A 27,174-nucleotide genomic window follows, 5' to 3' on the forward strand; every position below is an offset into this window, starting at 1 on the left:
ATCAAGCATCCATTTATATCTTTCCCGTGCTAATCTTCTTTTATCCCTATTGACATCCTCCCCACCCCCCTCACCAAACCACCTCCACTCGACCAACCGTCAGATTCCACTCCTCACACATTAGGGGCAATTTACAATGGCCAATAATCCTGCAGCTTTGGCATGCAAGAAGAAACTGGAGCAGCCAGCCACAGGGGCCCCAAAGAGAATGTGCAGAACTCCACTCAGACAGCACCAGAGATTAGCATTTAACCCAGGTTTCAGGAGCTATGAGGGAGCGGTACAGGCTGTGCCACTTCTGGCTTCTTGCATTCAGTGAACAAGCGGTTTCTTCAATATATATATATATATATATATATATATATATATATGTGGACAATGATGCAGCAACCGTGTCAAGCATTGCTCTGCACATTGAATTATTTCACTGCTCTACTCCTTGCAGTCTCTTTGTGGGCGAACATTACACCTTGGAGGCCAACAACTCAGCTTCATACATTCCTTTCCATTTCACGATTGATATGCATTTCAAAGCAATCACATGGGTCTTAAAATAGACAATAATATTCTCTTGTATTCTAACAACCAAAATTAGCAATATTCAAGGTGTATTCCAACCCCACAGCATTCTTTTCATACAGCCAAATACTTGGGCCTCAAAATAATACTGGACAACAAAAATTTTACTTCCTGAAGATTTTTGGGTGTATTTTACAGATTTTGAACTGCTGATCACCTTAAAACTTTCCTAATATGCAGTTTTTTTTTAGATATAACCTATTTTTGTGACTTCCAGTCATATTTTGTCTACTCATATATTGCCCACAAAGCAAGCTGTTTTGGTCAGTCCAAGCATGCCTGGGTATGCAGCCAGTGCAGGCACTATGCAAATATCTTAGGCCTGGGCATGCTTAGTCAGGATAGATGTAGACAGGCTATGAAGCAGCTCACATATGCAGATGCTGTGATTTACATTGATTATAAGCCCTGGAACCTTGTCCCATGAATTGACGGCCAATTTACTGGTTAAGGGTTCAGTAAAAAAGTGAATCAATTGGCACGCCAGTGTCAAATCATGCAAAATTAAGCCCAAGATTGATGCCTCGACCTCTACTCATATCCCTGGCATCATCTGGCGCCGATGTGCCAATTGAGCTAGTGAAAAAAGGACACGTTGCATCCATGGACTATGTTGAAGGTAGATGCTCCTATCCCCGGGGATGACTTGTGGTCAATGTGAAAGCATGTAGTGTCCCAGTTAAAAATGGCCCAATGGAAACAGCAAAAAACAGCTTCTTTAACCAGGACACTGCATGGCTAATTAACTGAGATGCCAGTGAAAGAAGGGCAATAGATCGAATGCATGTTGATGCACATGTTCTTCAGGCATTAGCATATAGTGAGTGTACTTAACAATCGTCTTCAGGAAGATTCAATATAGCGGAAATGTCTTGTCAATGTCGTGACAGCTACGATACATTCTGTTACATTTGTAGAGAGTATATGCTTAAGGCTCAATGACTGCACTTACTAAGAAAGACTATGAGCTGTACTTTGGTTGTAAAATTGGTGACCCTGGGCTCCTTGCTTTTGTGGTGCAACATGTGCAGTCAACTTGAGAGCTTGTGTCAGCATCATTATGCAATTAAACATGCTAAATTCAATAAAAGTTCATTAAATGTTTCTCCAACTTCCAACATGAAACAGAAAATCTGAAATTATCTTTGGTTTCAGTTTGAACTTGCCTATCATAATCTCCAATTTTATTTCAGGAAGCAAACCTTTTGGGGGAAAAAAATTGTTGTCCAATGGAATTTAACACTCAAGTGGCTTTGTTAATTACCACTCAATGTTGGGAAAGGGATATTAAATTTAAAAAAAATCACTGATGTGCTCAAATCTTCTTCAAATCATTCTCAATTACTTTAACATTTGCACTCATTTTCTTGTCCTGTACTCCAATTGGTATTGAATGGGTGAGGTTGGGGCATGGCGATCTTGTACGTAAATTACATCAAAATCATTTCATCAACAGAATCAACTTGTTCTGTTTTCTGTAGGTCCTGGAACGTTCCCGTGATGTAGTTGATGATGTCAGTGTATCATTACGACTCTGGGATACATTTGGGGACCATCACAAGGACAGACGGTTTGCCTATGGCAGGTATAGCAATGCAAAAGGTGAACAGGCCTTGCTTGGGTTAGTTTGAGTGGGAACCATGCCACCCCACACCACCACCACCATAACCACATTTCTTTTTGAAGCACTTATCAAAAAGTAATGAAGCAAATATTGACACAAAGTTCAGAATTTTCTGAAATGAAAACAGAAAATGCCAGAAAGATTTGGCTGGACAGGCAAAGTCCATGGACAGAGAAACAGAACATTTCAAGCTAAAGGCTTTATCTGGAGCAAGCAATGAATTCTGCGGGACAGGGAGTATCCCATAGGTAGAAATGGTCAGTCATTGTTCATGTCGGGAATAAAGTAAAATGAGGGTGATGTAAAGGTGGAGGGGAAGGTGATATTAAGAGTTGCAGGGGAGGGGCTGAGGTGATAGGGTTTTGGACAAATGGTGGGAGAGGGGGAGAAACGAGAAGAGGGGGAGATCTTAAGTAGGTTTGATTAGAGAGAAAAGTAAGAAAGCAGAAAGTGAATAAGTGGAACAAGCTAGAGGTGGGGGAAAATTAGGGGAAAAAATGATATTTAAGCCATTAGGTTTAAGGCTGTCCAGGAGGACTATGTTGTGTTGTTCCTCACATTTATGTTTAAACGCATCCTGATGATGAATGTGGCTGAGAACAGACATCATTGTGGGAACTTTGGTGGGAACTGAAATTATTGGCTATGTGAAGCTCAAGCCTAGTCCCTCCTACTTCCTACAGAAGTGGTCATCCATGTCGCCTTTAGTTTTCCCGGTGAAGAGGAGTCAGTACTGAATGCAGTGGGTGAGGTTAGACAATGTGCAGGTAAAGTTCTGCCTCACCTGGAAAGACATTTTCTGTTTTAATTCAGAATGTTCTGAGAAATTAAAAACCATGTCGAATTTCACTTTCCTAAGTAAATGCCTGAAATTAACATTATGAGAGGAGAACTGGGAAGATTGCATAAAACAAAAAAAATCTTTCGATCAGTCTTATACTAACACTCTAAAGTCTAAACAAAATTAAAACAGTGTAATTACATTATCTAATCCACCAATTAGAGTCCTTAAGCTGATTGTATTTTTTTTCTTTCTCTCATTGAGAAGGGCACTGGTGTCTCTTTTGAAGTATTGTCCAATCCAATTAATATGCAATAAGGATTCTACCAGTGCAAAAGGAGCTGACAAATGTATCCAACCTGCAATGATTCTACTGGTACATGCACTGACATAAACGGAAGGAGAGGCTGCAATTGGACTGATACCATCATAATTTTATCCATGTGCAACCTGAATTACATTCATAGTTAAATTTAGATATTAATTAAGTGAACTATCCATGCATTGAAGAGAAAATGAGCAGTCATAAAAATAGGTTACAAGGAAGGGTTTAATATTTTATTTTGCCAGGAACATATAGATCAGTACAACATTGAGGGCCAAAGGACCTGTATTGTACTGTTCTAAAGGTGGGGGAGATGAAGATAAGAGGTTTCATCAAGCACCAACATGGACTACAATAGTGGTTTCTGCGATTATACATTGCAGTTTACCAAGTTACAGGCCTGTCTTTTACAAAACTGTAAGTAACTTTCATGAGCAATTGTGTGATTGTGTTTTTTTTTTTCTTTTGCTCAGGTCTGATGTGGTTGTGCTTTGTTTTTCAATTGCTAATCCCAACTCTCTGCACCATGTGAAAACCATGTGGTACCAGGAAATTAAACATTTCTGCCCACGCGCGCCTGTCATCTTGGTCGGTTGCCAGCTGGACTTGCGGTACACAGACTTGGAAGCAGTTAATCGCGCACGGAGACCTCTTGCAAGGTATGTCCGTTAATATGGATTTCCAAGTGAATAAACCAAACTGCAGGCATTTGTTTAGGGTGAATTAAGAGCAAAATCAATGTTAATCGGATGGGTTGGTGAGTCTTCACAAATCATAAGATCTTCAAATGAGTTACTCCATTGGTTCTTTGCTGAGTTAAGGAATGAGAATCTCGTTTAGGGTTTCAGCATTGGAATGGAAGGGAGTGGAGTCAGTTGTCCATAATAGAAATGTGAAGGAAAGATTTTTTTCCACAGGAGTCCTCTACCTTGTTTGCATTGTTAAGCTCGTTCGAGCTTAGGTGTATTTCCCGAGAAGATTCAGAATCCATTGCAAGTCTGTTTGTTCAGGGAGATAAAGAATAAATAATAGGTTAAAAAAAGGAAATAATTCAAAATTTTGTTTGAGTTTATATTGTCATAATAGAACACTGCTATATACCCTGTTTTATATTCGATAATTTGAAGTGTACATTATGCAGGCAACTTTCTGCTTCCAATTTATATTGTAATCTAATATCTATTACATAAACTTTGAAATGATCAACACCAGTCTCATAATTATTTCTCTATATGAACATAAGAAATAGGAGCAGGAGTTGGCCGTCTGGCCTGTCGAGCCTGCTCCGCCATTCAATGAGATCATGGCTGATTTGATGAGAGGCTCATCTCCACCTATCTGCCTTTTCCCCATATTCCTTAATTCCCCTACCATGTGGAAAAAAAAAAAAAAAATTGACCCCACCTTGTTTTAAATATATTACTGAGGTCACTTCCATTGCTTCATTGGGTAGCGAATTCCACAGATTCACCACTGTCTGGAAAAAGCAGTTCCTCCTCATCTCTGCCCCAAATCTACTACCCTGAATCATGAGGCTATGTCCCCTAATTCTGGTCTCCCATCAATGGAAATGACTTGCTTACCTCTATCTTATCTGTGCCTTTCATAACTTTATGCATTTAAATTTAATTTTGTTTTTACATTTTAAATTTAGACATGCAGCACGGTAATGAGCCCGTTTGCCGCCCAATCACACCCAATTGACCAGCAACCCCTGGTACATTTTGAAAGGTGGGAGGAAACCAGTGCACCTGGAGTAAACCCACGCAGACACGGGGAGAATGTACAAACTCCTTATAGACAGCGGGGGATTCGAACCCCGGTTCCAATAATTGGCGCAGTAACAACATTGTGCTACACTAACCGTTTTCTATAAGGTGTCCTCTCAGTCTTCTATATTTCAACCCCAGACAACTCAATCTCTCTTAGTAGGCTAACCCCATCATCTCTAGAATCAACCTGGTGAAACTTCTCTGCATTTCCAGTACATCCTTCTTCAAGTAAGGAAGCCAGAACTGCATGCAGTATTTGAAATGTGGTCTCACCAGCACCTTGCAGCATAACCAAGTTAGTCTAAGTAGCAGAGGAGGGTTGTGAACAATTAGTGGAATAATGTTGAAAGGCATGGACTGAGTAGATGTAGAAAGGTGGTCTCCCACGCTGGGAAGTTGAGGGCAAGAGGGCACAACTTGAGGATCGATGGGTGGCTACTTCGAACAGCGAAGCGGAGGAATTTCTTCAGCCAGAGGATGGTAAATCTGTAGCCACATCAACTCTATGGTTGTATTTAAGGCAGAGATTGAATACAGGTTCTTGATTAGCCAGGGCTATGGGGAGAAGGTCAGGCAGTGGGGCTGAGTGGTGAAATGGATCAGCTCATGGTTTTATGGCAGGGCAGACTCTAGACTATTTCTGTTCCAATATCTTATGGTCTTTTGTTGTATTCAGTGCTGTCAATTATTTGTTGGAGTGAATCAAAAATCAAGGAAAATAAATTTTAAAAAGTAAAATTAATAAAAATAAAATAATAGGTTAAAAAATACATAAGTTTAAAATTGTGAATGTTCTTTGAAGATGGGAGCAAATATTCAGCCAGTGGAGAGCCTTGGTTGTGCTTTGCTTGTAGCAGCTGTTTGAATAAAGTTGTGTTTGAATAAAATGTCATCACCCAGGATGAAGATTTGGTTAATGCCACTTGCTGTTGGGGCATTAAAGTGCCTCTTTATCTTTGTAGAGTAAGAGTTTCCCCAGTCTGTAAATTTGGTGGGGGGTTGGGGGCGGGCAATAATTATCCATATTGCTATTGTTCCTCTTTCGGTGTTATGAATAAAGGGAATGTCTGGAATAGGGTGAAAGGATGTAGCTATTGAATGGGCCGTTAAGTTCCCTTTTCTGTGTTATGCACAGTTAATGTTGAGAGCTGGGTGATATTGACTCTTTGACCCAACTGAGATGTGCCAGGCACATCTGAATATCAGGAACAAATATAAAAGAGAGGAAGGGCAACTAGAAATAACCAGTCCTGATAAAGAGTGAACATTTTTAAATATAGATGTACAGCACAGTAACAGGCCCTTCTGTCCCACAGGCCCGTGTTGCCCAATACAACATTTAATGTAAAGCTCCTGTCCATTTTTAAAGGGTGGGAGGAAACCTGATGAAACTCGAGCAGATACGGGGAGAACGTACAAACCTCTTACGGGCAGCACCGTATTTAAACTCAGGTTGTTGACGTTGAAATGGCATTGTACTAACTGCTACAATAACCACGCCACCTTTATCTACACAAGTTGGAGAATTCATAGAACAGGCCCTGTCTGTGCTGAACTTGATGCCCAAGTCAAACGAAATTTGCTGCTTGCACTTGATAGATGTTCTTCCACCCACTTCATATTCCATGTCTGTCTATTCAATAATAAGACCTCCAGAATGTAATGATCCCAGCATTACTCCTTATCCTAAACTATACTTATCGTGCAAAATAACATCATTAAAACAGATTAATCGATCGCTCTCCCATTGCTGCATGTGGGAACTTGCAGAAATTAATTGTGGTGTTTCTTGTGTTACAAATAAGTACTGTATTCCAAGAACTTGATTTGGGGCAGCCTTTTAAAGGTGCTGTATAAATGAAAACAACACATTTTGTCAAATAATGTTGAGAAACCAGTGGCTCTCAATCTCTTGAGTAATATTTTCCACCAGAGCTGTGTTGCTATCCTGATCTTATTTAAAGCTCCTGACAACAGGGTTTATTGTTGAGAGCTATTCATATAATATCAATCATTTTCTGTTTATAGATCATTGTACAAGAACAGGCCCTTTGGTCCACATGTCTGTACTGTACATAATGCCCAATTTAAACTTTGTTCCCTTTTACTTGATGCAAGTTATTATTCTCAGAATAAGTATACTCTTAAATTTAAATTTTAAAATTTAATTTTAAATTTAGACATATAACATGCCCTTTAGCCCATGAGCCTATGCCACACCATTACACCCAATTAACCTGCAATCCTAGTACATTTTAAAGGGTGGGAGGAAGCTGGACAGGTCGCAGGGAGAATGTACAAACTCCTTACAGATATCGCTGGATTTGAACGCTGGTTACAGGTGCTAACCATGCTGCCCAAGTTGCTATCAGTGGCAAATATTCTCCTCCTTTGAGGGTACTCTGCCTCAAAGTATGCTGAGTTGGCTGAAGCAATGTACAGATAATTTTTAAGCTCTCTTGAAAATGCCTTGGAAGCCACGCGAGATCGATCCATTGCATCTTAGCATTATGTGCAAAGTTCTGAGCTCCCTATTCAATTTGCATTTTCTCTATGCTTCACAGGCCAATAAAACACAACGAGATCTTGCCTCCTGAAAAGGGTCGAGAGGTTGCCAAAGAACTAGGAATCCCCTACTATGAAACCAGCGTGGTTGCCCAATTTGGCATCAAGGACGTGTTCGATAATGCCATCAGAGCTGCCTTGATTTCCAGACGACACCTCCAGTTCTGGAAGTCGCATTTAAGAAATGTTCAAAAGCCTTTACTGCAGGCACCGTTCCTGCCCCCCAAACCGCCTCCTCCTATCATCACCATTCACAATCCTCCAACCACCAACGAGGAGCATCCTGCTCTTCTCTTGGCCAATCCCCTTTGTTCCGATGTCATCTTAGTGCTTCAGGACAAGGTTAACATCTATGCTCACAAGATTTATTTGTCTACCTCCTCCTCAAAGTTCTATGACTTGTTTCTAATGGATCTCAGTGAAGACCGTGAGTCTGGTGGTGAAAGGACAGTGATTCACCACGACAGGCAGGGCAGGGAGTTTTTAATGAGAGCTGCCAGTTTTGATGTCAGTGAAAACACAGACGAAGTGACAACCATCCAATCATCATCAAGTCTTCGGGCTTCCACAAGTGACAGCATCTTGAAACTCAATGCTTCGGATAACAGCGCAAGAGCAAAGGCATGGTTCAAAAGGGGAAAGATTCTGTCATCATGGAGCAGAGCTTTTATCAGCATTCAAGAAGAGATGGCAGAAGATCCTGTCAATTTTACCCATCGACTGATGACCGTTGTCAGGATGGACTACTCTGTTCACCCTGACGCATTCAGTGCGGTCATGCGCTACTTGTATACCGGTCAGCTGGATGAGAATGAGGGGGAGCTGATGCAGATTGCCCACATTGCTGAGCTGCTGGAAGTGTTTGACTTGCGGATGATGGTGGCCAATATCTTGAATAACGAGGCCTTCATGAACCAAGAGATTACCAAAGCATTCCATGTCAGGAGAGCAAATCGAGTGAAAGAATGCCTTGCCAAAGGCACCTTCTCAGGTAAGTGTGTCCAGTTTCTGCTAGTCAGAAAGGCTTTTTTGTTTACCGTATGTGCCGGCAAAAAGATGATACTTTAAAAAAAAAGTCACCCCAAAACCAGGGTCATCTTGTGCACCAAGTACAAAATCCAAACTTTTACAGCAGAATCTCAGCATTCCCCTGCAGGGTCCATCCACCCAGTCCGACTGCCATCTGCTCTGAACGGGCTTTAAACAGCCTGTTAAAGGAGCAAACGCTGGTTTATTTTAAAATGTGCTTATAAAATGAAAACCTTTACTGGGCAATTTGATTTTAAAATATTGTGACAGTGTCACTCCACTGGTCAGTGCGATGGCTGGTAAAGGTCTATTGGAACAGTAAGCTCTCAGCGGTAAGTGCCAGTCTTGGGGAAGTCTTGTGCAACGTGTATAGCTCAAAGCCTACATTTTAGATCAATATTCAGGGGACCATCTCATTTACGAGTCGTTTTGTACACTAGCATATATGGTATGTCACGTTTATTGTCATCTAATTGCACAAGTACAACTTGACGAAACAGCATGTCCTTGGTGCAAAACATGTAGGCCCACAACCAGACATAACACAAATACAGACAAGTGTAGGACAAGTATTCATGTGTACAAATACATAAATAAGTATTGTTTCATAAATATGAGTGTCTCCGATGGTCAGTGCGAGCAGTTCCTTTGATCGTCCAGCATTCCCACTTCTAGTGGGAAGAAGCTGTTCCTCAGCCTGGTGGTGCTGGCTCTTTCCTGATGAAGGATGCTGTGTGCAGGGTGGAAGGGGTCCTCAATGATTTTGCACACGTTCTTCAGACAACGATCCCAGTCGGTCATGCTGATGGGAGCAGGACAAAGGAGACTCCAGTGATCCTCTCTGCCTCTCTTGTAGTTTTGTGGATTGACCTCTGATCCATGTCTCTGCAGCAACCGTACCATGCTGTGATGCAGGCGGCCAGGATGCTCTCAGTAGAGCCTATGTAGAAGGTTGACATAATGGTGGCCAGTAGTCTTGGCCACTTCAGTCTTCCCAGGAAGTGCAGTCACAATAGGTTACTGTTAACTATTAAAAGATAAAGATTGAATTCATATGGAGAAGGATAGCTGAGGTCAAAATTGAAATTTTCTGCCCATCTACCTTCTCAATATAAAGAAATCGTACTTATCGTTATAATCAAAATTAGGTTGTCTAATATTTAAAAGGCCTTGACAGTTCATTTGTGAGCAATTCAGAGAATTTCAGTGGCATGATCTGTGTGTTTGTTTAGTGTTGTATCAGCCTGAAGAAAACTGAGGTCCTCCATCAGCCAGCTCCCCACCATGACTACCAGCCCCCCCCCACATCTCCATCGGGCACACAAAACTCAAAACGGTCAACCAGTTTACCTATCTCGGCTGCACCATTTCATCGGATGCAAGGATCGACAACGAGATAGACAACAGACTCGCCAAGGCAAATAGCGCCTTTGGAAGACTACACAAAAGTCTGGAAAAACAACCAACTGAAAAACCTCACAAAGATTAGCGTATACAGAGCCGTTGTCATACCCACACCAAAGAAGAGGTACAAGGACTGCCTAAAGAAATCTCTTGGTGCCTGCCACATTGACCACCGCCAGTGGGCTGATATCGCCTCAAACCGTGCATCTTGGCGCCTCACAGTTCGGTGGGCAGCAACGTCCTTTGAAGAAGACCACAGAGCTCACCTCACTGACAAAAGACAAAGGAGGAAAAACCCAACACCCAACCCCAACCAACCAATTTTCCCTTGCAACTGCTGCAACCGTGTCTGCCTGTCCCGCATCGGACTTGTCAGCCACAAACGAGCCTGCAGCTGACGTGGACATTACCCCTCCATAAATCTTCGTCCGCGAAGCCAAGCCAAAGAAAAGAAGAAGGCCTGACAATATTGGACAATTGTGTTGTACAACCAGTTCAATAGTAGGGCCTCTTCTTTTGAGGAATTACAAAGGAAATTTGGTATTAGTGGAAATTCTGTATATGTATATTATCAGTTAAGATCATTTGTAAAACAGGTATGTGGCCGATATATGATTTTATTGCCTGAAACTAGTTTTGAGAAATATGTACTTTCTATACCAAAAAAGGGATATATATCTGATTTGTATTGTATTTTACAAGAAAATGAAAATAAGACAGATTGGGATAAAGATAAGTTGAAATGGGAAAAAGATTTAGGTTCTATAATACCTGAAGAAGCTTGGATGCAAATTTGTCAGAATAGTATTCGGAAATTGATTAATGCTAGATTAGCGATGATTAATTATAATTTTATACATCAATTATATTTAACACCAGAGAAATTAAAAAAGTTTGGTCTTAGTAAGGTAGATTGTTGTTTTCGTTGTGATCAGACGGCTAATACTTTTTTACATAACAGTTTGGTTTTGTGATCGATTGCAACAGTTTTGGAAAGGTATTCAATCTATATTTAATAGTTTATATAATATCGATATTGTATTAGATCCTGATATTTTTATTAGGGAATATGCAATCATTAATCAATTTAGGCTTAAATCATTATCAGATTTCTTTTATCTATTTAGCCTTAGCAGTGGCTAAGAAATGTATAGCGCTTACTTGGAAAGATAGAAATATACGAACCTTAGATAGGTGGTATTTAGAGATGAAGTCTTGTTTAATTATGGAAAAGATATCTTTTTCAATTCAAGATAAGATGTCTTTTTATAAGTTGAAGTGGACTACATTTGTTAAGTACTTGCAATTAAGTCAGATTTAAATATGTTTTATGTGTGATATTTTAGATTTGATAACTTTTTTTAATTAATATTTTTACTTGTTATTTTCTTTTGTTTGAGTTTTTTTATATATAATATTACTAACTTTATTAATTCTTCACTCTTTATTTTGGGGGAAGGGTGAGGTTTTTATATATAGTTTCTTTTTAGTGGTCGTATAAATGGGGGGGGTGTTAGATTGATTTAGGTTAGGTTATTAATGTGTTGCAATAATTGCTTCATTTTTATTTTTTCTTTAAACGTAATTTCTTTGTTTTATTCATGTAATAAAATCTTTAAATAAAGTTTCAAAAAAAATAAATAATAGGGCCTCAAGCGCAAATGTTTTGAGATATGAGAAGAGCCAGATGCTTGCTTGAAGAGTTCTTGTACCAATTTCTTCTTTGTTAACGTGATAAATAGCACAATGTCATATTACAAGGAAAGTGTTCCCTAATTGTGGGTTTAAGAAGCCAATTAGACACTGTGCTGCCAAATGTTTAGGTTAAAGTAGGAATTAACAATGGAATATACCAAAGGAAATGTTGAATGTGCTATGATCACACTGGACAACAGTTACTGAGTTGGGCACCAGTCTTCACTCCATCAAGGACATCTACAAGAGGCAGTGTCTTAAGAAAGCAGACCCTATCCTCAAAGACCCAGGCCATCGTGAAGAAGATACAGGAGCCTGAAAACAAACACCTCACGGCACAAAAACAGCTTCCTCCTCTCTGCCATCAGATTTCTGAATGGACAATGAACCACTGACATTACCTCACTTTATCTTTTTGCGCTAATTTTATTTATTTCTGAATGTAATTTATAGCATTATTTGCACCTATAATGCTACAAATCAATGATTTTTGTGACATATTCACAACAATAAATTCTGAATCTGAATTCTGATTCAGATTTTCCACACCATCGCATGTAACCCCCATGTCTCCAATGTGTTATTTTTGCATGTTAGTAGTAGAATAATAAATTTTCCAGTGAGTTTAAAGCATGTGAGAAACTGGACCCAGTGAATTCAAAAGGAGTATGAGAAAAATAATCCAGATGTGTTTAATCTTCTGCAGTATACAAGCACTCCAGATCCTAGCTCACATTCTGGACCCTCTCCTGCACTTTGGACCCTACCACTTATCACAAACCTACCCAAGTTCTTGACCCCCAGGGTTTCAGACCCCAGCCCTAACTCCAACCACACATCAAGACCACACCTTCTCTAATAGACATCCAATCTCATGAGTGCATGCAGCCATGGATAATAAGTTTACATTTTATAATAGTCTACTAAGTGGGCCAGATACCAGGATTTCTGAACCATGCTAAATTATCATTTTTATTGTAATTTATCTCTTTGCAGTAAAGATCTCACCTTGCTGCTATTATTCTTTCCATTGGCCTCAACTTGCCCAGTTGTTTGTTAATTTTAATTTGTAAATGCCTCTTATCTGCAAGATTTTTATCTTGATGTACAAACAATGTCATCAGATAAACTAATGCTTTATCAGTGGAATTCTAGAAGCATTGTGACTGACCTGTTCATGAACTTTCACTCTTGAGCATTGCATTGTCATGCTTTTCCAAGGAAGTGCAATAATACCCACTTTCAGATGGCCACAATACCCGTCTGTGAAGCAGCCTATTTATTGTACTCCTATGTGGCTGTCGGGTGGCCACCTGAAAGTGGAGAACCTGGCCAAGAGGTTACCTACCCAACCCTTCTCCTATAGGTATAATATCCTGCTCCAAAAATCCCCCGTAGCACCTGAAAGCACTCAGGCAAAGCTGCTAGCAACTTTCAGGTGCCTAGCAGTGGGCAGGCTGTTGACGGTCAGCTGGAGACCCGCTGACAGCCCCGTCGCTAAAACCTACCCTCCCCACTACCTGACAGACCCTCGGTGTGGGACTACGGGGCTGGGGTGGCAGACGGGGGACTATGGCACTGGGGCGGCTGGCGGGGTAGTACAGGGCTGGGGCAGCGGGGCAAAGTATGGAGTTTATGCATACACACAAAATCTTGCTAAATTTAAAAGGTGAGAGCTTTCGATAAGTCAGGATTCTCGGGGATAGCCGCCCATGCCCCGTAGTTCCCCACCCCCCTGGCCACCCCAGACCAGTACTCCAACCTCCCCTCCCCCCCGCCACCTGTATTTCTCCCCAGCTGCCCTAGCCCCATTCTTCCCCCTCCCCCGCCACCCCAGCCTTGTTCTCCCGCTGCCCCAGCCCTGTAGTCCCGCGCCGGGGGGAGGGGGTTGCTGTCAGGCAGCGGGGAGACCAGCTTTCAGACTGTTGCCCTTGCTGTGAGCCGGTGTTTGCTCTGTGATCCCTCTCCCTGCTTCAGACCTTTCAGATGGCAGAACACCTTCAGTGTTGCCACCTAAATGTCTCTTCACAGACACGTTGCCTGCTCCAGAGCTGCTTTCTCCAGGTGATTCCACCTGAAGGCGGCTAATGTCTGACTAAACCTGGTTCATTTATGAGGAAAATAAATGGAGTGATCATCTCATTGTGGAACAGGCTGAAGGTTCAGTGTTCTCTGCAGGCCAAGAGGCAGCAGTGTAATGGATCCTTTTCTGATCTGTATCCAAGCATAGCCCAGTTTTATTCAAATAACATAGTTCCTATCCAGAGGCCTGTTCAATATTAAAAGCAGCACAATTCAGTGTTAAAAGCACTAATCCATCGGCCTCAAGAATAACTTGTTTCCACCAGAGTTCTGTTTAGATTGGAGGTGGCAATTGTGGGACTGGGCTACTCCACATTTGAGAGAGGTTGTGGTAGATGGAGCAGGTGGCTCGGTAGCTTGTGAAATTATCCTAATCTTGCCCAGACTCTAGAATCCAGAGAGAAGGTAGTACAGGAGCATCAAAATCAGGTCTGCTGGGCAGGGGAATACCGCCTTCCCACAAGCTGTGAGATTTCTAACCAAGTAAATCATCCCAAATATTTGTGTATATTTATTTTGACGGTCGTAAGTTTTTTTAAAAAATCAAAATTCAAAGAATACCAAACCTACCATTTTTTAATAATTAAAATTTGTTTGCAGTTTGAATTAATAGTCACTTTACAAAAATTTGATTTTACAAAGAAACCTGTGTTCACTTTTACAAAAGGATTTAAATAGGTTTTCACTTTTATGAAAATAGCCTTCAATAGTAGTGAATGGGTCTTCACTTTATACCATTTTGGCTTATGAAAAGTTTAAGTTAACGAAAAGGAACATTCTAGTTTCGTGAAGTGGAATATACCTGTACCTTTATTACACACTGAAAAAACCATTAACATACAAAGCTGAAAGCACACTGGGTATGAAGAACGTTTGAACTAAAATTGATTGCTGGATGGTGAGGAGACGCTCATGGGCATTTAGTAGACATGATGGGTTGTTCACCCATTAACCATTCGCGTGATCGCTCCAGAGTCTGTGAGTGTGGTTGGAGTCAGCATCGCAAAAGAGTAGCAAGTAGTGGAATAGATCGGAATTTGAAATTGAAGTACGGATTTCAACCATCGTAACTTAGAAAAATCATAAGTCGAACCCTTGTAAGTAAGGGGAGCATCTATTTTTCTGTGATCATTGTGTGTATTGGTCTGGAAAGATGCTGTTTCATTGGGATGCACATGTACAATCAGATGATAATAAACCTGAACTTGATCTGTGCTCCCAATTTATGGGCCTGGGGTTCTGGATAAAATCCTAATTGCACCTTCTCCAGTCTGAGAGGTCAAGGACCAGAGATTCCAGGTGTCGGTAAGGATGTTGTATTTCTCAAAGGGGCCTATGAGCACATCCTTGAACCTTTTCCAATATCATGTGGCATAAATGCAAGGCAATTGCCAACAACTTGGGAATGCTGAAGCAGAGAATTTAAAAAGAGTGTGATCTCGTGGTGCATAAACAGTTGATATATTAAAGGTTTTCAAGGAAAGCTCCAGAGCCTCTCAGAGGAGAATAGACTGCAAGAATCTGGTGGAGTAAAACAGAAAAGTCTGCCGATTCAGTGATTGAAGTAAAACCACAACGCTGGAGAAACTCAGCAGGTCAAACAGCGAACTTAAAAGAGCAAAGATAACGATCCATAACCAATGTTTTGGGCATGATCCCCTCATCAAATTGTGAGCAAGATCTCGACAGGTGTCTGAGTAGAATGATGGGGGGGAGAGGGACAGGGGAGGAGTACAGCTCCACAGGCAGGAAGTAATAGGTGAGTAAGGGAGGGAGGGCACAAAAGAAAAAAAATGGAGTGGGGGTGGCTCTGTGAATGGAAAGGGAAGAGAGCTGGGGGAGATAGAGGGATGGAGAAGGAAAAGAGGGTGTGATCTAGCAGAAACTGGAAGGTGTCCACTTGAAGGGTGCCCAGAATGAACATTCTCTGTTTTATGGGTGGCCTTGGTCTGGCAGAGCAGGAGGCAATGTTTATGTGTTGGTGTGGGAGTAGGGCACAGAATTGAAATGGTTGGCAACTAGGAAAACTATGTCATTGATGCAGAGTGATCTCCCAGTCTGCATCCAGTCTCTCCGATGTAGAAAAGGCCGCAACGGGAGCACCAGATGCAGTAGGTGACTCTTGCAGGTTCACATTGAGTTGCTTTGCTTGGAAGGACTGTTGGAGGTCCTGAATGATAGTGAGGGAGGATATGTGGGCACAAATGCACTTCTACAGTCACAGGGGAAGGTGCCAAGGGGAGGGATTAGTGGCAAGGGATGAGTGGGTATGTTGCAAGTGTGCGCTGAGAGGTTGGAGGAGGAACAAGTAGTAGAATGACTGGCATGGGTCTCTGTACTGTGAATTCTATGGATGGCTTGATATTAAGATAGTCTACCCTTTCTACTTCTCAACTTGATAAGTGCTAAGATTAAGTTCATTATTCCTATGTCACAGGTAAAAATTGTTTTTCATTCTTTGTAAGGAAACTCGAATGGCAAAAAATGTTGTGAATAGTATGCTGAATAAAGCATGTTGAATAAATTTAGATGATTAAATAATAATGTAACACTTTTATGATCAAAAAGTGGAACATTAGCCAGAGTTGTCTGATATCCTTAATAATGTATTGTGATGTTTGCTCAGGTGGCAGAAGGTGAATGAAAGTCACAATGGTTCCCTATTATCTTTGGCTGGAAAACAATTTGTGTTCAATCTGGGGATTGCACCAATCCTCAGGCTTCAGGGAGCAGAGGATTTCAATTTACAGATCTCAAGAGGGCGCTCATAATTTTCGCATGACTTTTTCCATTTGATGAAATGTTTGGAAGAATCAGGTTATTTCTTTCTCACAAGAATTTTCAAGGTTTAAGAATTGTACTGAAGGCTTTCTGTGTTTGTGTTCCACGGATACAATAAATCCTTTGTTGTTGGAGAAGGATTATGAGTGGGTTAAAAACTCAACATTAAAAAAAACTGCTGCTCTTGGCTAAGATTCTGGTGTTGTTCAGTGATCCAAATTTGCAATGTAAAGACATGGTTTTGCCAGGTTCCTAATTAGTCACCCAAAATAGTTCATAAGTAAAATTACTTAAATTGATTCCTCAAATGCACCAGGTTACCTGTATATGTATATTTGTCCTGTGAATGTATTTGTGTTATATCTAGTTGTGTATCTGCATATTTGGCACCAAGGACCAGTGAACACTATTTTACTTGCGCAATCAGATGAAAAATAAACTTGAACTTGAGGTTACGAGCTCTTCATGCCCTTTAATATGTTTACTTCTTCTGGCTTCTGGTTCTTCAACAGCTTAGTTTTTCAATCCATTTCATGATTTCATTCCATAGCTTGACTACCAACCATGCAGCCTTTTGAGATCTCTTTGCTTCTTCAACTCATTACATGCCTAGTTCTAGTCACTTGATCCTTGGTATTGTACCTTCAGCTGATTCAGATTTCTTGTCAGAGTACATACATGACATCACATATAGCCCTCAGCTTCCTTTTTCCTGCAGGCGCAGCAAAAATTACCACTTATTGGTAGTGCAAACAAAAACCTGTACACTGTGTAAAACATGTAATCGTGTAAACAGATAACGGATCTAAACTGCAATGCAGAGAGATCAAAAAGAAAACCAATAAGCTGCGCACAAATAAGAGTCCTTAAATGTGTCCCTGATTAAGTTTATTGTTGAAGAGTCTGATGGTGGAGGGGGAGCAGCTGTTCCTGAACCTGGTGGTGCGAGTCTTGTGGCACCGACACCTCTTTCCTGATGCCAGTAGTGAGAACAGAGCTTGTGCTGGGTGGTGAGGGTCTTTGGTGATTCCTGCTGCTCTCCGACGGCAACATTTCACGTGGATGAACTTATTTGTGGGGAGGGTTTTGCCTGTGATGTCCTGGGCTGTGTCCACTGCCTTTTGGAGGGCTTTTGTGCTCAGGGATATTTGTGTTCCCATACCAGACTGTGATGCTGGCCTTTAATCGTGACCACCAACCTCTTATTGATCCTTGAAACCTGTCTGTTTATGATCTATCCTAACACCTTCTTGTCTTGTTGATGTCCAATTTTACATCACAATATTCCTGGAAAGGACCTTAAGACGCTTGAAGTTGCTCTGTGGTGGTACAGTTGGTGTAGCCGTTCGAATCTTTCACTGCCTGTAAGGAGCATGTTCTCCCCGTGTCTGCGTTGGTTTCCTCCCACCCTTCAAAAACATATCGGGGTTGTAGGTCAATTGATGTTTCACAGAGCTAACTAACATCAATTTTCACCTTGCCTCTTATCATATCCAATTAACACCTTTTGTCTGTTGGTCAGTACTCCTTTCTCCCCCCACCCCCCCCCCCTTCTCTTTAATTTAGGTGTCTTTTTTCACTCGTACCTTGAGGCAAGGCTCAGGCCTGAAACGTTAGTAATGCATCTTCCTAGGGTTCTGTGAGACCAGCTGAGTTCCTCCAACATTAGTGTGTTTTGACAACCAGAAATGTGTCCAGTTCTGGCCAAGGGCTCCCAGGGCACAGAGAGGACATGTTACTTATTCCCTCTAGCAGAGTTAGTTGGTGGGGCTGATCCATACCAGCTGGAGGCTGGAGAAGAATTCTAAAATGAAGGTTAATTTATTTAGGATGCCAGACAATGTTTCACACAAAAGGTGGTGGGGATCAGAAACTTGGCCCTGTAAAAAGTTGCTGCAGGTGATGCTCCATTTCAAATTGTAAATCAAATTGAATGATTCTCATGAGGGATGGTATGAAGGTATGGGGAACCAGGAAAGGAAAATAGAAGCAAGATGCAATTTGGAACAAGTCACAAAGGGTCAAGTTGGCCAACTTCTTAATCTTTGTTCAGAAACTGCAGATGGATTAACTTTGGGATGCAATAACTGATGTGTGCTCTTATTCGGTTTGGTTGAGATTAGCTTTCTATTTTCATGATAGCATTGTTACAAACAAACAGAAAATTAAAAATGACTGGAATTACTACTTCCATATGCTATTAAGAAGCAAGCTGCTATTTACATGAGACATTTATTTTTATAAACCACTTGTAGAACCCTCAGTGTGCCTCTACATTGTGGTGCAGCACGCTTAACGTAGGGGAAGGCACAGTTAGAGGAACAGTTAATGCAGTGCTGTTGCAGCGCCAGCAACACAGATTCAAATCTGCTCTCTGTAAGGAGTTTGTACGTTCTCCCCGTTCCTGTGTAGGTTTCCTCTTGACTGCTCAGGTTTTCTCCCACCCTTCAAAATGTACTGGGGGGTCGTAGGTTCATTGGGTGTGTATATATAAAAAAAAATTAAAAGTTTTAGTATAGTGTGCAATGTGCATGCATGAATTTGTCATCCAAACCCTATGATGTGCAGGTACACCCTGCTTTACAAAACTAGAGCATTCCTATGAAACCTTCCGTAAGCCAAAATGGAGTAAAGCGAAGGCCAATTCACCACTATTGAAGGCTATTTTTGTAAAAGCAAAAACCCACTCAAATCCTTTCATAAAAGCAAACATGGCTTTCCTTGTAAAAGCAAATTTTTGTAAAGCGAATATTCATAAAACTAATGTGTGCCAGAAGAATGCAAACGAAGTGGTGTTGATCAATTATTTGAGTGAACAGATCCAAATAAGATATCCAGGATGCAATATAATCTGTTTACTTCATGCAGCTGAATGCAGACTCGTACAGTTCAACTAAGGGATTAATTTCTGGAAAATGTTGTTATGAGAAGGATCTGGTGTTTTTAGGATGATTAAGAGCTTGTGGAGTCCACATAGGGAGGTGTGCCAGTAGCTCGAAGTGCTTGTGTTAACTGAAAGGCTTCTTCTATACCCAGCAGCTCCATAACATGACAGGAATTGTTCATGGGTGAACAGAGTGGAAGCCAAGGGGTACATTTGGTGGGAGGTGGCATTTGAAGGTAAAAGTACTAATCTTGGCCACAAACGTATAGTTATTTCTCTAAAAAATTCACTCCCTGTAAGTCCAAACAAGCAACACAGGAGGATTGGCACATTGCTGTCAGTCCCTGGATCCCGCTCCTCAATGGAATGAATGTAGAGTCAGAGCTCACCGTGCTGATGTTAATACAGAGCAAGTTGAGCAGCACTAATATCTTGAGCCTTTTGTGGTCCTGCTTCCAAATCTGTAAACCATGGGCTACCTCCGACTATTCCTTCCCACTGCTTTCTCACTGTTGACTTCATGAGCCTCCTGGTTGCCCCATAGCAGTGGTTCTCAACCTTTTTTCCCCCTCACTCACATACCACCTTAAATAATCCCTTACTAACCACAGAGCACCTACGGCATAGTGGTTAGTAAGGGCTTACTTAAGGCGTGATATGAGTGGGGGGAAAAATAAGGTTGGGAACCACTGCTCTAGACCTGATGGCCACTGAAATATTTTGCTTGAGAAAAATTGCTTTGGAGCAATGAAACCGTGCACATAACGAGTCCATGAGGTACAATTAAAACAGTGGCTTTCAAACTTTTTCTTTGCTACAATTATTGAAGGGCTTGGTAAGGCCATACCAGAAGTATTGCAAAGGGAAGGAGAAGAGTATCTAAATGTATAGTTAGACATGCAGCACGAGCCCATGCCACCCAATTAACTTCCAACTCTGTATGTTTTAAAACAGTGGGAGGAAACCGGAGCACCCAGAGGAAACCCACGCAGACACGGGGAGAACGTACAAATTTCTTGCAGAGCGCCAGATTCAAACCCCAGTCGCTGGCCCTGTAACAGAGTTGCACTGACTGTGCTGCATCTTTTTTAAATTATTAATCTTTTAAAATCTTGGAGGCAGTGCAGAGGTACACTAAATTTATTTTGGGATGAAGGTGCTGTCATATGAGAACAACTTGGTTGGATTGGGGTTGTGTGGAAGAAATAAGATTCTGAAAGCACTTGATGAATCGGTGAGTAAATCTGGTAAAGATCTCAGGATAAGTGGTTGCCCAATTAAAACTGAGATCACCCAGTATTCTTTTTTGTAATTTTATCAATAAAGGTTGGAATCCTCTACCTCGGCAAGCTGCAAATAGATCCTTGAAGAATAATCAAAAGTTCTAGGAATCAAGTGGAAAAGTAAAGACTAGATATCGAACCAGTAATCATTTTATTGAGTGGAAAAACAGGTTTAAAAGACCATGCAAGGGATTTCTTCAATCTATAATATTCATCATTGCAACAGTTCAAAGAGAAATGTGTGGCTTTCTTTCGGTCTATACAAAATTGTGTGGTGTTAATTTTTCAAGCTCTGCAACTGACCAATCAAGCGTGGTTTGTTAGGTTAATGTCTGCAGAAGAACAACGTTGCCATGAACCTCTCTGGTGTTCTTGTTTTATGACAGACGTGGTATTTAAGATGGACGATGGAACAATCTGTGCCCATAAACCCTTGCTGATCTCCAGCTGTGATTGGATGGCAGCGATGTTTGGAGGTCCCTTTGTGGAGAGTTCAACCAAAGAGGTAAGGACTTGGTGCTATTGCTTGAAGTATACTGGGAGGGGTGGAGTGGAGGAAGATCTTGACTCTGCAAATTCAACAAAAATACAATTGGGGTTCAAATCTAGTGCTGTCTGTAAGGAGCATGTATGGTCTCCCTGTGTCTGTGTGGGTTTCCCCCCAGATGCATCGTTCTGGTGGAGACAAATATCCCATTTTACAATGAAAAGGTGCTTCATTGTGTGACACAACTCTTCGGCTTACACAAACTCAGTCAGGGACTCTTAAGAAGTTTTACGTTTTCATCTTATTCTCTGAATTGCACAGTCTGTTACATGTGCATGTTGAGTGCAGATTTTTTTTGCACTACAATAATTGGTAATTCTACCTCGCTTGCAGGAAAATAAAATCTCAGGGTTATACGTGATGTCATGCATGTACTCTGACAATAAATTGTCAGAAATAATGGGGCAGACTGCAAACAGATCTAAGTGAAACATGATAGGCAGACGCTGTGATTGTAGTAAACACACTGAAATGCTGAAGGTACTCAGTTGGACTTTTCAGCATCTGTAGGAGACATAGATATATTGCTGACGTTTCGGGCCTGAGCCCTTCTTCAAGAAACAAATCAGAAAAGGCAGAAGTAGGATATGTCAGAAAGTAACAGAATTCAAACAATTAAATCCAGATCAACAAAAGGTGTTAATTGGATGTGATAAGGAGCTAGGTAAAATTTATCATGTCTGTATGAAAGGAGACAGGGAATGGAGAGATTACAGAGGTGTGGGTGGGTGGGTGGTTTAAATGAAACCCAGAGAAGTTGATATTAATGGAATCTGGTTGGAGGTTGCCCAGTCAGAAGATGAGGTGGTGTTCCTCCAATTTACAGGTGGTCTCAGTCTGGCAGTACATGAGCAGACATGCCAACAAGGGAATGGGATGGTGTGGTGGTACACCACCGGCCTACTGCAGGGGGCAACCTCTGTACCTGCAGGAGTGTAAGGGGACAGGACAACACCTGGCCGGCTGTCAATCAGTCGGCCTGAATGGATCAAGCCCCACCCGGTCGGGTGCCAATCACCCTCCGGGATATAAGCCTGCACTGGCCTCCTGAGGCCTCACTCTGAGTTGCTGCAGCCACAGCCAGCCTGGCTCTGTGGAAGTCTTTGTGGATTAAAGTCTGTTGTACAGTCTTTATCTTTGTGTGTGTCTGATTCTGGCTAACAGTGCACCACAGATGGAGAATTGAAATGGGTGGCCACTGGGAGATCCACACTTTTGCGGCGGACAGAGCGATCTCCGGTCTGCATCCAGTCTCTCCAATGCAGAGGTGACGCCTGCAGATTCCCAAGTGAAATGTTGCTTCTCTTGGAAGGACTGTTTGGGGCCCCAAATGGTGCTGAGGGAGGAGATACAAATGGAGTATCTCCTGCAGTCACAGGGGTAGGTCCCAAGGGGAGAATTGGTGGGTAGGGAGGAGTGGATAAATTAGTCACAGGGAATGGTCCCTGCGGAAGGCAGAGAGGCAAATATGTGTCTACTGGGTGGGATCACATTGTAGGTGACAGAAATGGTGGAGGAGGATGTGGAGGGTGATGAGGTGGAGGGTGAGGACAAAAGGAATACTGTCATTGTGCGTGGGGGTGGAGGGGGCCAGGGCAGTCGTGCGGGTAAAGGAGGAAATGCAGGCGAGTGCTAAATTGATAGTGATAGAGGGAAATTCACATTGCTTGATGAAGGAGGGCATCACTGATCTGGCATGGAAGACCTCATCCTGGGAGCAGATGCAACGGAGGCGGAGGAGTTGAGAGAATGGAAGGGTGGGAAGAGGTGTAGTCGTGATGGCTGGGGGTTTATAGAAGATGTCTGTCGAGAGTTTATCTCCTGAGATGGAGACAGAGAGATCGAGGAAAGGGAGAGTGTTGCTAGAGATGGACCAAGTGAATTTGAAGTCTGTGTGAAAGTTGACCTCCCCCCCCCCCCCCCCCCCACCAAATTTGACCCAGAAAATTCAATGATTACAGAAGAACATACAGTATTTTTATCTTTTTTCATCATCCTATGCTGGTTTCTGAAATGCCACGATCTTTTGACTTACCATTAATCTAGACAACATTTTAACCTTTTCTTTCAATATCATCCTTAACTTTGTCTAACTATTGTAATTACCTTTCTCACCCTCAGACTGAATTTGAAATGCTGCCACACTGTGATCACTGTTTCCTTCCCAATGAGGTAATTCATTATTCCTGTCTCATTACATAATACATCCATCATTCATGAAGTGCTTCAAGAGGCTGGTCAGAGCACACATCAACTGCTGCCTCTCAGACAGCCTTGATTCACTGCAGGTAGTGGGGGGGGGGGAAGCAAAATTTGTCATTGTGCCTTGGTGCTGGTCACAACAATAAATAATTCACTTCAGTTCAAGAGCAAGTGAACAATCAGAAGCTGGAGGGAATCACCAGATTGTGGAGAGCTGTGGTCAGTGAAGGCTTCAGGTCAGGACCATTTCTCACCACGGCGGCACGGTTAGTGCCACGCTGTTACAGCACCAGCATCCTGGGTTGGAATCCCACACTGCCTGGAAGGAGTTTGTACGTTCTCCCCGTGTCTACGTGGGTTTCCACTGGGTGCACCAGTTTCCTCCCACTGTTCAATATGTATGGGAGTCGTGGGTTTATTGAGCAGCACGGACGCGTGAGCCGAAAGGGCCTGATTCCATGCTGTCTATCTAAATATTTTAAAATTTATCATTTTAATTTAATACCAGATCTGAAAGAGCCTGTTCCTTTGGTTCCACATTTCTCTAAGAAACTATCCTGAATGCATTTTATGAACTTCATCACCAAGGTTATTTCTGCCAATTTTACATGTCCAATCCACAAATCATCCATGATTTGTTTGCTGTTACACAGTATGACAAGGACACAAAGATAGCTTCTTCCCCTCTGCCATCAGATTTCTGAATGGACAATGATCGCAGATGCTAACTTGCACTCTCTTACTTTTGCACTAATTTATTTATTTTCAAATGTAAATTTATAGCAATATTTGCGCTCCAGTGCTCCTGCAAAACAATGACATGTTCATGACGAAACATTCTGAGATTATAATCCCTACTCGGGTCTTGCCACTATATGTATCTTCGATATTTCTGATCTCAACCCAAACTGATTCTGCATCTTAACTCTGTGAGCCAATGTCATTGCTCTCCACTGCAGTGATCTCAAAGTGTTGACAGAATTAACCAACCTTCCTTTCCTGATCATCGTTCCAAAATGTCCGATATCCTTGAATATCTAACCATGGCTCTGCAATGATTATCAAATTATGCCAACCTATTTCTATTTGCACCATCAGCTCCTCTCTCCTGTTGCAATAAAGGCATGGAAGGATGAACAGTCAGAGGTCATGATTCAGTTGGTGCAAAGAGATAGACAGGATGGTAAGGGAGGTGGAGTTGCACTCTTAATCAAAGATGAGCTCCAGGCAGTAGTGAGGAATGATATGAGAGAAAACTTCAAGCTGAACATAAAGGTTTCAGATTTTAGATTTGTTCTATCACGTAGGAAGTTGGAGAAACATTAAATTAAGTTTTATTGAATTTTTTAGTTGCATAATGATGCTGACCTATAAATGTTTTGCTGCTGATTTTTGTTTGTACTCAGCATCTGATGCCTCTCATGTCCGTGTCCAACAATAGTCGGCCAGCATTGATGAATTCCATTTGCCTTGATAACCACTTTTTCATGGTCACAGTGTCCTGGTGAAACCTTTCACCCGTGTTCATCACTGACAGCACCGAGATCAGCCAGGAAGGGTCGAAGTGTGAATGCAGAAAATTAATTTTCATCAACATATCGCTCTTCATGATTTTTGCCTGCTTGAAATAGATCTAAAATGTGACAGGAAATCACAAAAAACACGGTTATATCTTTTTAAAAAAAGGTACGTGATAAGAAAGTTTTAGTGATTTTGGTGATCAGCAGCCCAAAATCCATAAAATACACCCAAAAGTGTCCAGGAAGCAAAATCTTCATGTGCAGTGCAATCTGTTTCAACTATGTTTGACAAATGTTGGCCAAGGCCCATTTAAACAAGATGTGGCTGACTGTTTATTCCAAATTTAGAGAAAAGATCTATCAGCTTTTTTTGGCATTAATACAAGCGAGGATGATACGAGCTATCTTTATTTCACAGCACAGTATACAGTATCTATTCGTTGACCTTGCTGTATGTCATGCCATGCAATCTGCTGTTTTAAAAAGTGGTATAGATTTTGTTTTGTCTTAATAATCAGAAAAGCTCTACAAAAATCAAGAGCTGACCTGTGCAGATGATGTCCCTTGTGGTGCTGCCTGAACTCTGTGGAGTGCTGTTCTTTATCACTCAGCTGTAATTAAGAGTGATGCTAGTTGATGCAGCTCACAGACTCTGGCCTTCCTTCCTTCCTTCAGCACTGCATTGGTTTGTCTAAAGGTTATAGTTATTTATAGAACTGATGATGGAGCAGTTCCCTTTTATGTAATGAATGCAGAAGAATTTTTTTGGATGACAACCATTTTTTTAAAAAAAACAGTGTCATAAACAAGAACCTCAGTAAATTTATTGCAATCTGTGGGGTGTACCTGAAGTGTTACCTTAGTGACACGTTGGCAGTAAATTCTGACTGGCCAAATATGCAAATATCCTTATTGACTTTAATATAAACTTAGCGGTTGCACATGTTTGCACACCAGGATCATCGTCGTGCAGCAACAGGGGTTCGCAGATGGCTCATCAGGTGAACCACACCGACCAACCTGGAAATTGAATCTAACCTGTGTTAAGGCAACATGTGTATAATCCCAATTTAGTGTGAGAGTTATATAAAAATCAACATCTTCAGTTCCAAGACTAATGCAGTGCCCGCGACCTGGATTCAATCTTCAATGTGCATTCTCCCCACGTCTATGCTGGTTTGTTGTGGGTGCTTCAGTTTCCTCCCACCCTCCAAAACATGCAGGGTGTGCCAATTGGGTGTAAACTGGGCAGCACAGACTCATGGACCAAAATGATCTGTTTCCATGCTATAGGTCTAAATTAAAAATTAAAGTTCGAGTCATATAGTGATCGGAACTACCCCCACTGACCAAAATATCCCACTTACACTCATCCCACCTGCCTGCATTTGGCCCTTATCCCCCTAAGCGTATCAAAACCTATCCTATCCATGTATCTATCCAATATTTTTGATTCAACGTTGCAAACACCTCCTTTGGCAGTTCATAAACTCACCTTATATATAAAAAGTTACCCCTCAGGTTCCTGTTAAATTTCTCCCCACTCATCTTAAACCTCTGTTCTCTGGTTACCAATTTGCCCTCCTCTGGACAAAGTCTCTCTGCATTCATGTGATCTATTCCTCTCATGTTTTTTTTTAACATCTCTGTGAGATCCTCTTGTGCTCCAAGGAATAAAGCCCCAGTCTGCTCAACCTCTCCCAACAGATCAGGCCCCTGAGTCTGGCAACATCCTTGTAAATTTTCTGTGCATCCTCTCCAGACTGACAATATCTCTTCTGCAGCAGAGTGAGCAAAACTGAAGACAGTTCTTCAAATAGGGCCTCGCGAACATCTTGAACAACTGTAATATGACCACCCAACTTCTGTACTCAATCTTCTGACTGATGAAAGCCAGTGTGCAGAAAGCCTTTTTAACCACCCTCTTAATCTGCGACTGCACTTACAAGGCCTATAGTGCCTGTTCTCCTTGAACCCTCTGCTCTACAACTCCCCCGATCCCTACAATTCACTGTGTTGGTCCTCCCAGAATATAACAGCTCACACTTCACTCTATTAAATTCTATCAACCACTCCTCTGCCTACCTGCCCATCTGATCAA

At 41.7% G+C, this 27,174-nt stretch overlaps 1 protein-coding gene and 1 long non-coding RNA gene across 7 annotated transcripts in view; one reads left to right on the top strand and one right to left on the bottom strand.

Annotated features, from left to right (window-relative positions):
* LOC138754108 (rho-related BTB domain-containing protein 2-like) overlaps positions 1–27,174 on the top strand; it is a 79,121-nt gene that overhangs the window by 21,992 nt on the left and 29,955 nt on the right. For 3 of the 4 annotated variants that reach the window (XR_011351568.1, XM_069917931.1, XM_069917932.1), the window contains 4 exons: positions 2,061–2,164; positions 3,783–3,968; positions 7,646–8,637; positions 21,191–21,309. Coding sequence is in view for 3 of the 4 variants with exons in the window: in XM_069917931.1 (XP_069774032.1) it covers positions 2,061–2,164; positions 3,783–3,968; positions 7,646–8,637; positions 21,191–21,309 (1,401 nt within the window). In the remaining variant the exon portion in view is untranslated. The remainder of the gene's footprint in view (positions 1–2,060; positions 2,165–3,782; positions 3,969–7,645; positions 8,638–21,190; positions 21,310–27,174) is intronic. The other variant, XM_069917933.1, reaches the window with a different exon arrangement.
* LOC138754111 (uncharacterized) overlaps positions 3,606–27,174 on the bottom strand; it is a 33,108-nt gene continuing 9,539 nt past the window's right edge. The window contains exons 4-5 of one of the 3 annotated variants that reach the window (XR_011351570.1): positions 24,922–25,186; positions 3,606–4,307 (exon numbers count right to left, since the gene is read on the bottom strand). This is a non-coding gene — a long non-coding RNA (uncharacterized lncRNA). Of the gene's footprint in view, positions 4,308–20,969; positions 21,374–24,921; positions 25,187–27,174 lie in introns of those variants that run through there. The other 2 variants (XR_011351569.1, XR_011351571.1) reach the window with 2 other exon arrangements.

This window comes from Narcine bancroftii, chromosome 2 (assembly GCF_036971445.1).
Source record: "Narcine bancroftii isolate sNarBan1 chromosome 2, sNarBan1.hap1, whole genome shotgun sequence".
NCBI lineage: Eukaryota > Metazoa > Chordata > Chondrichthyes > Torpediniformes > Narcinidae > Narcine > Narcine bancroftii.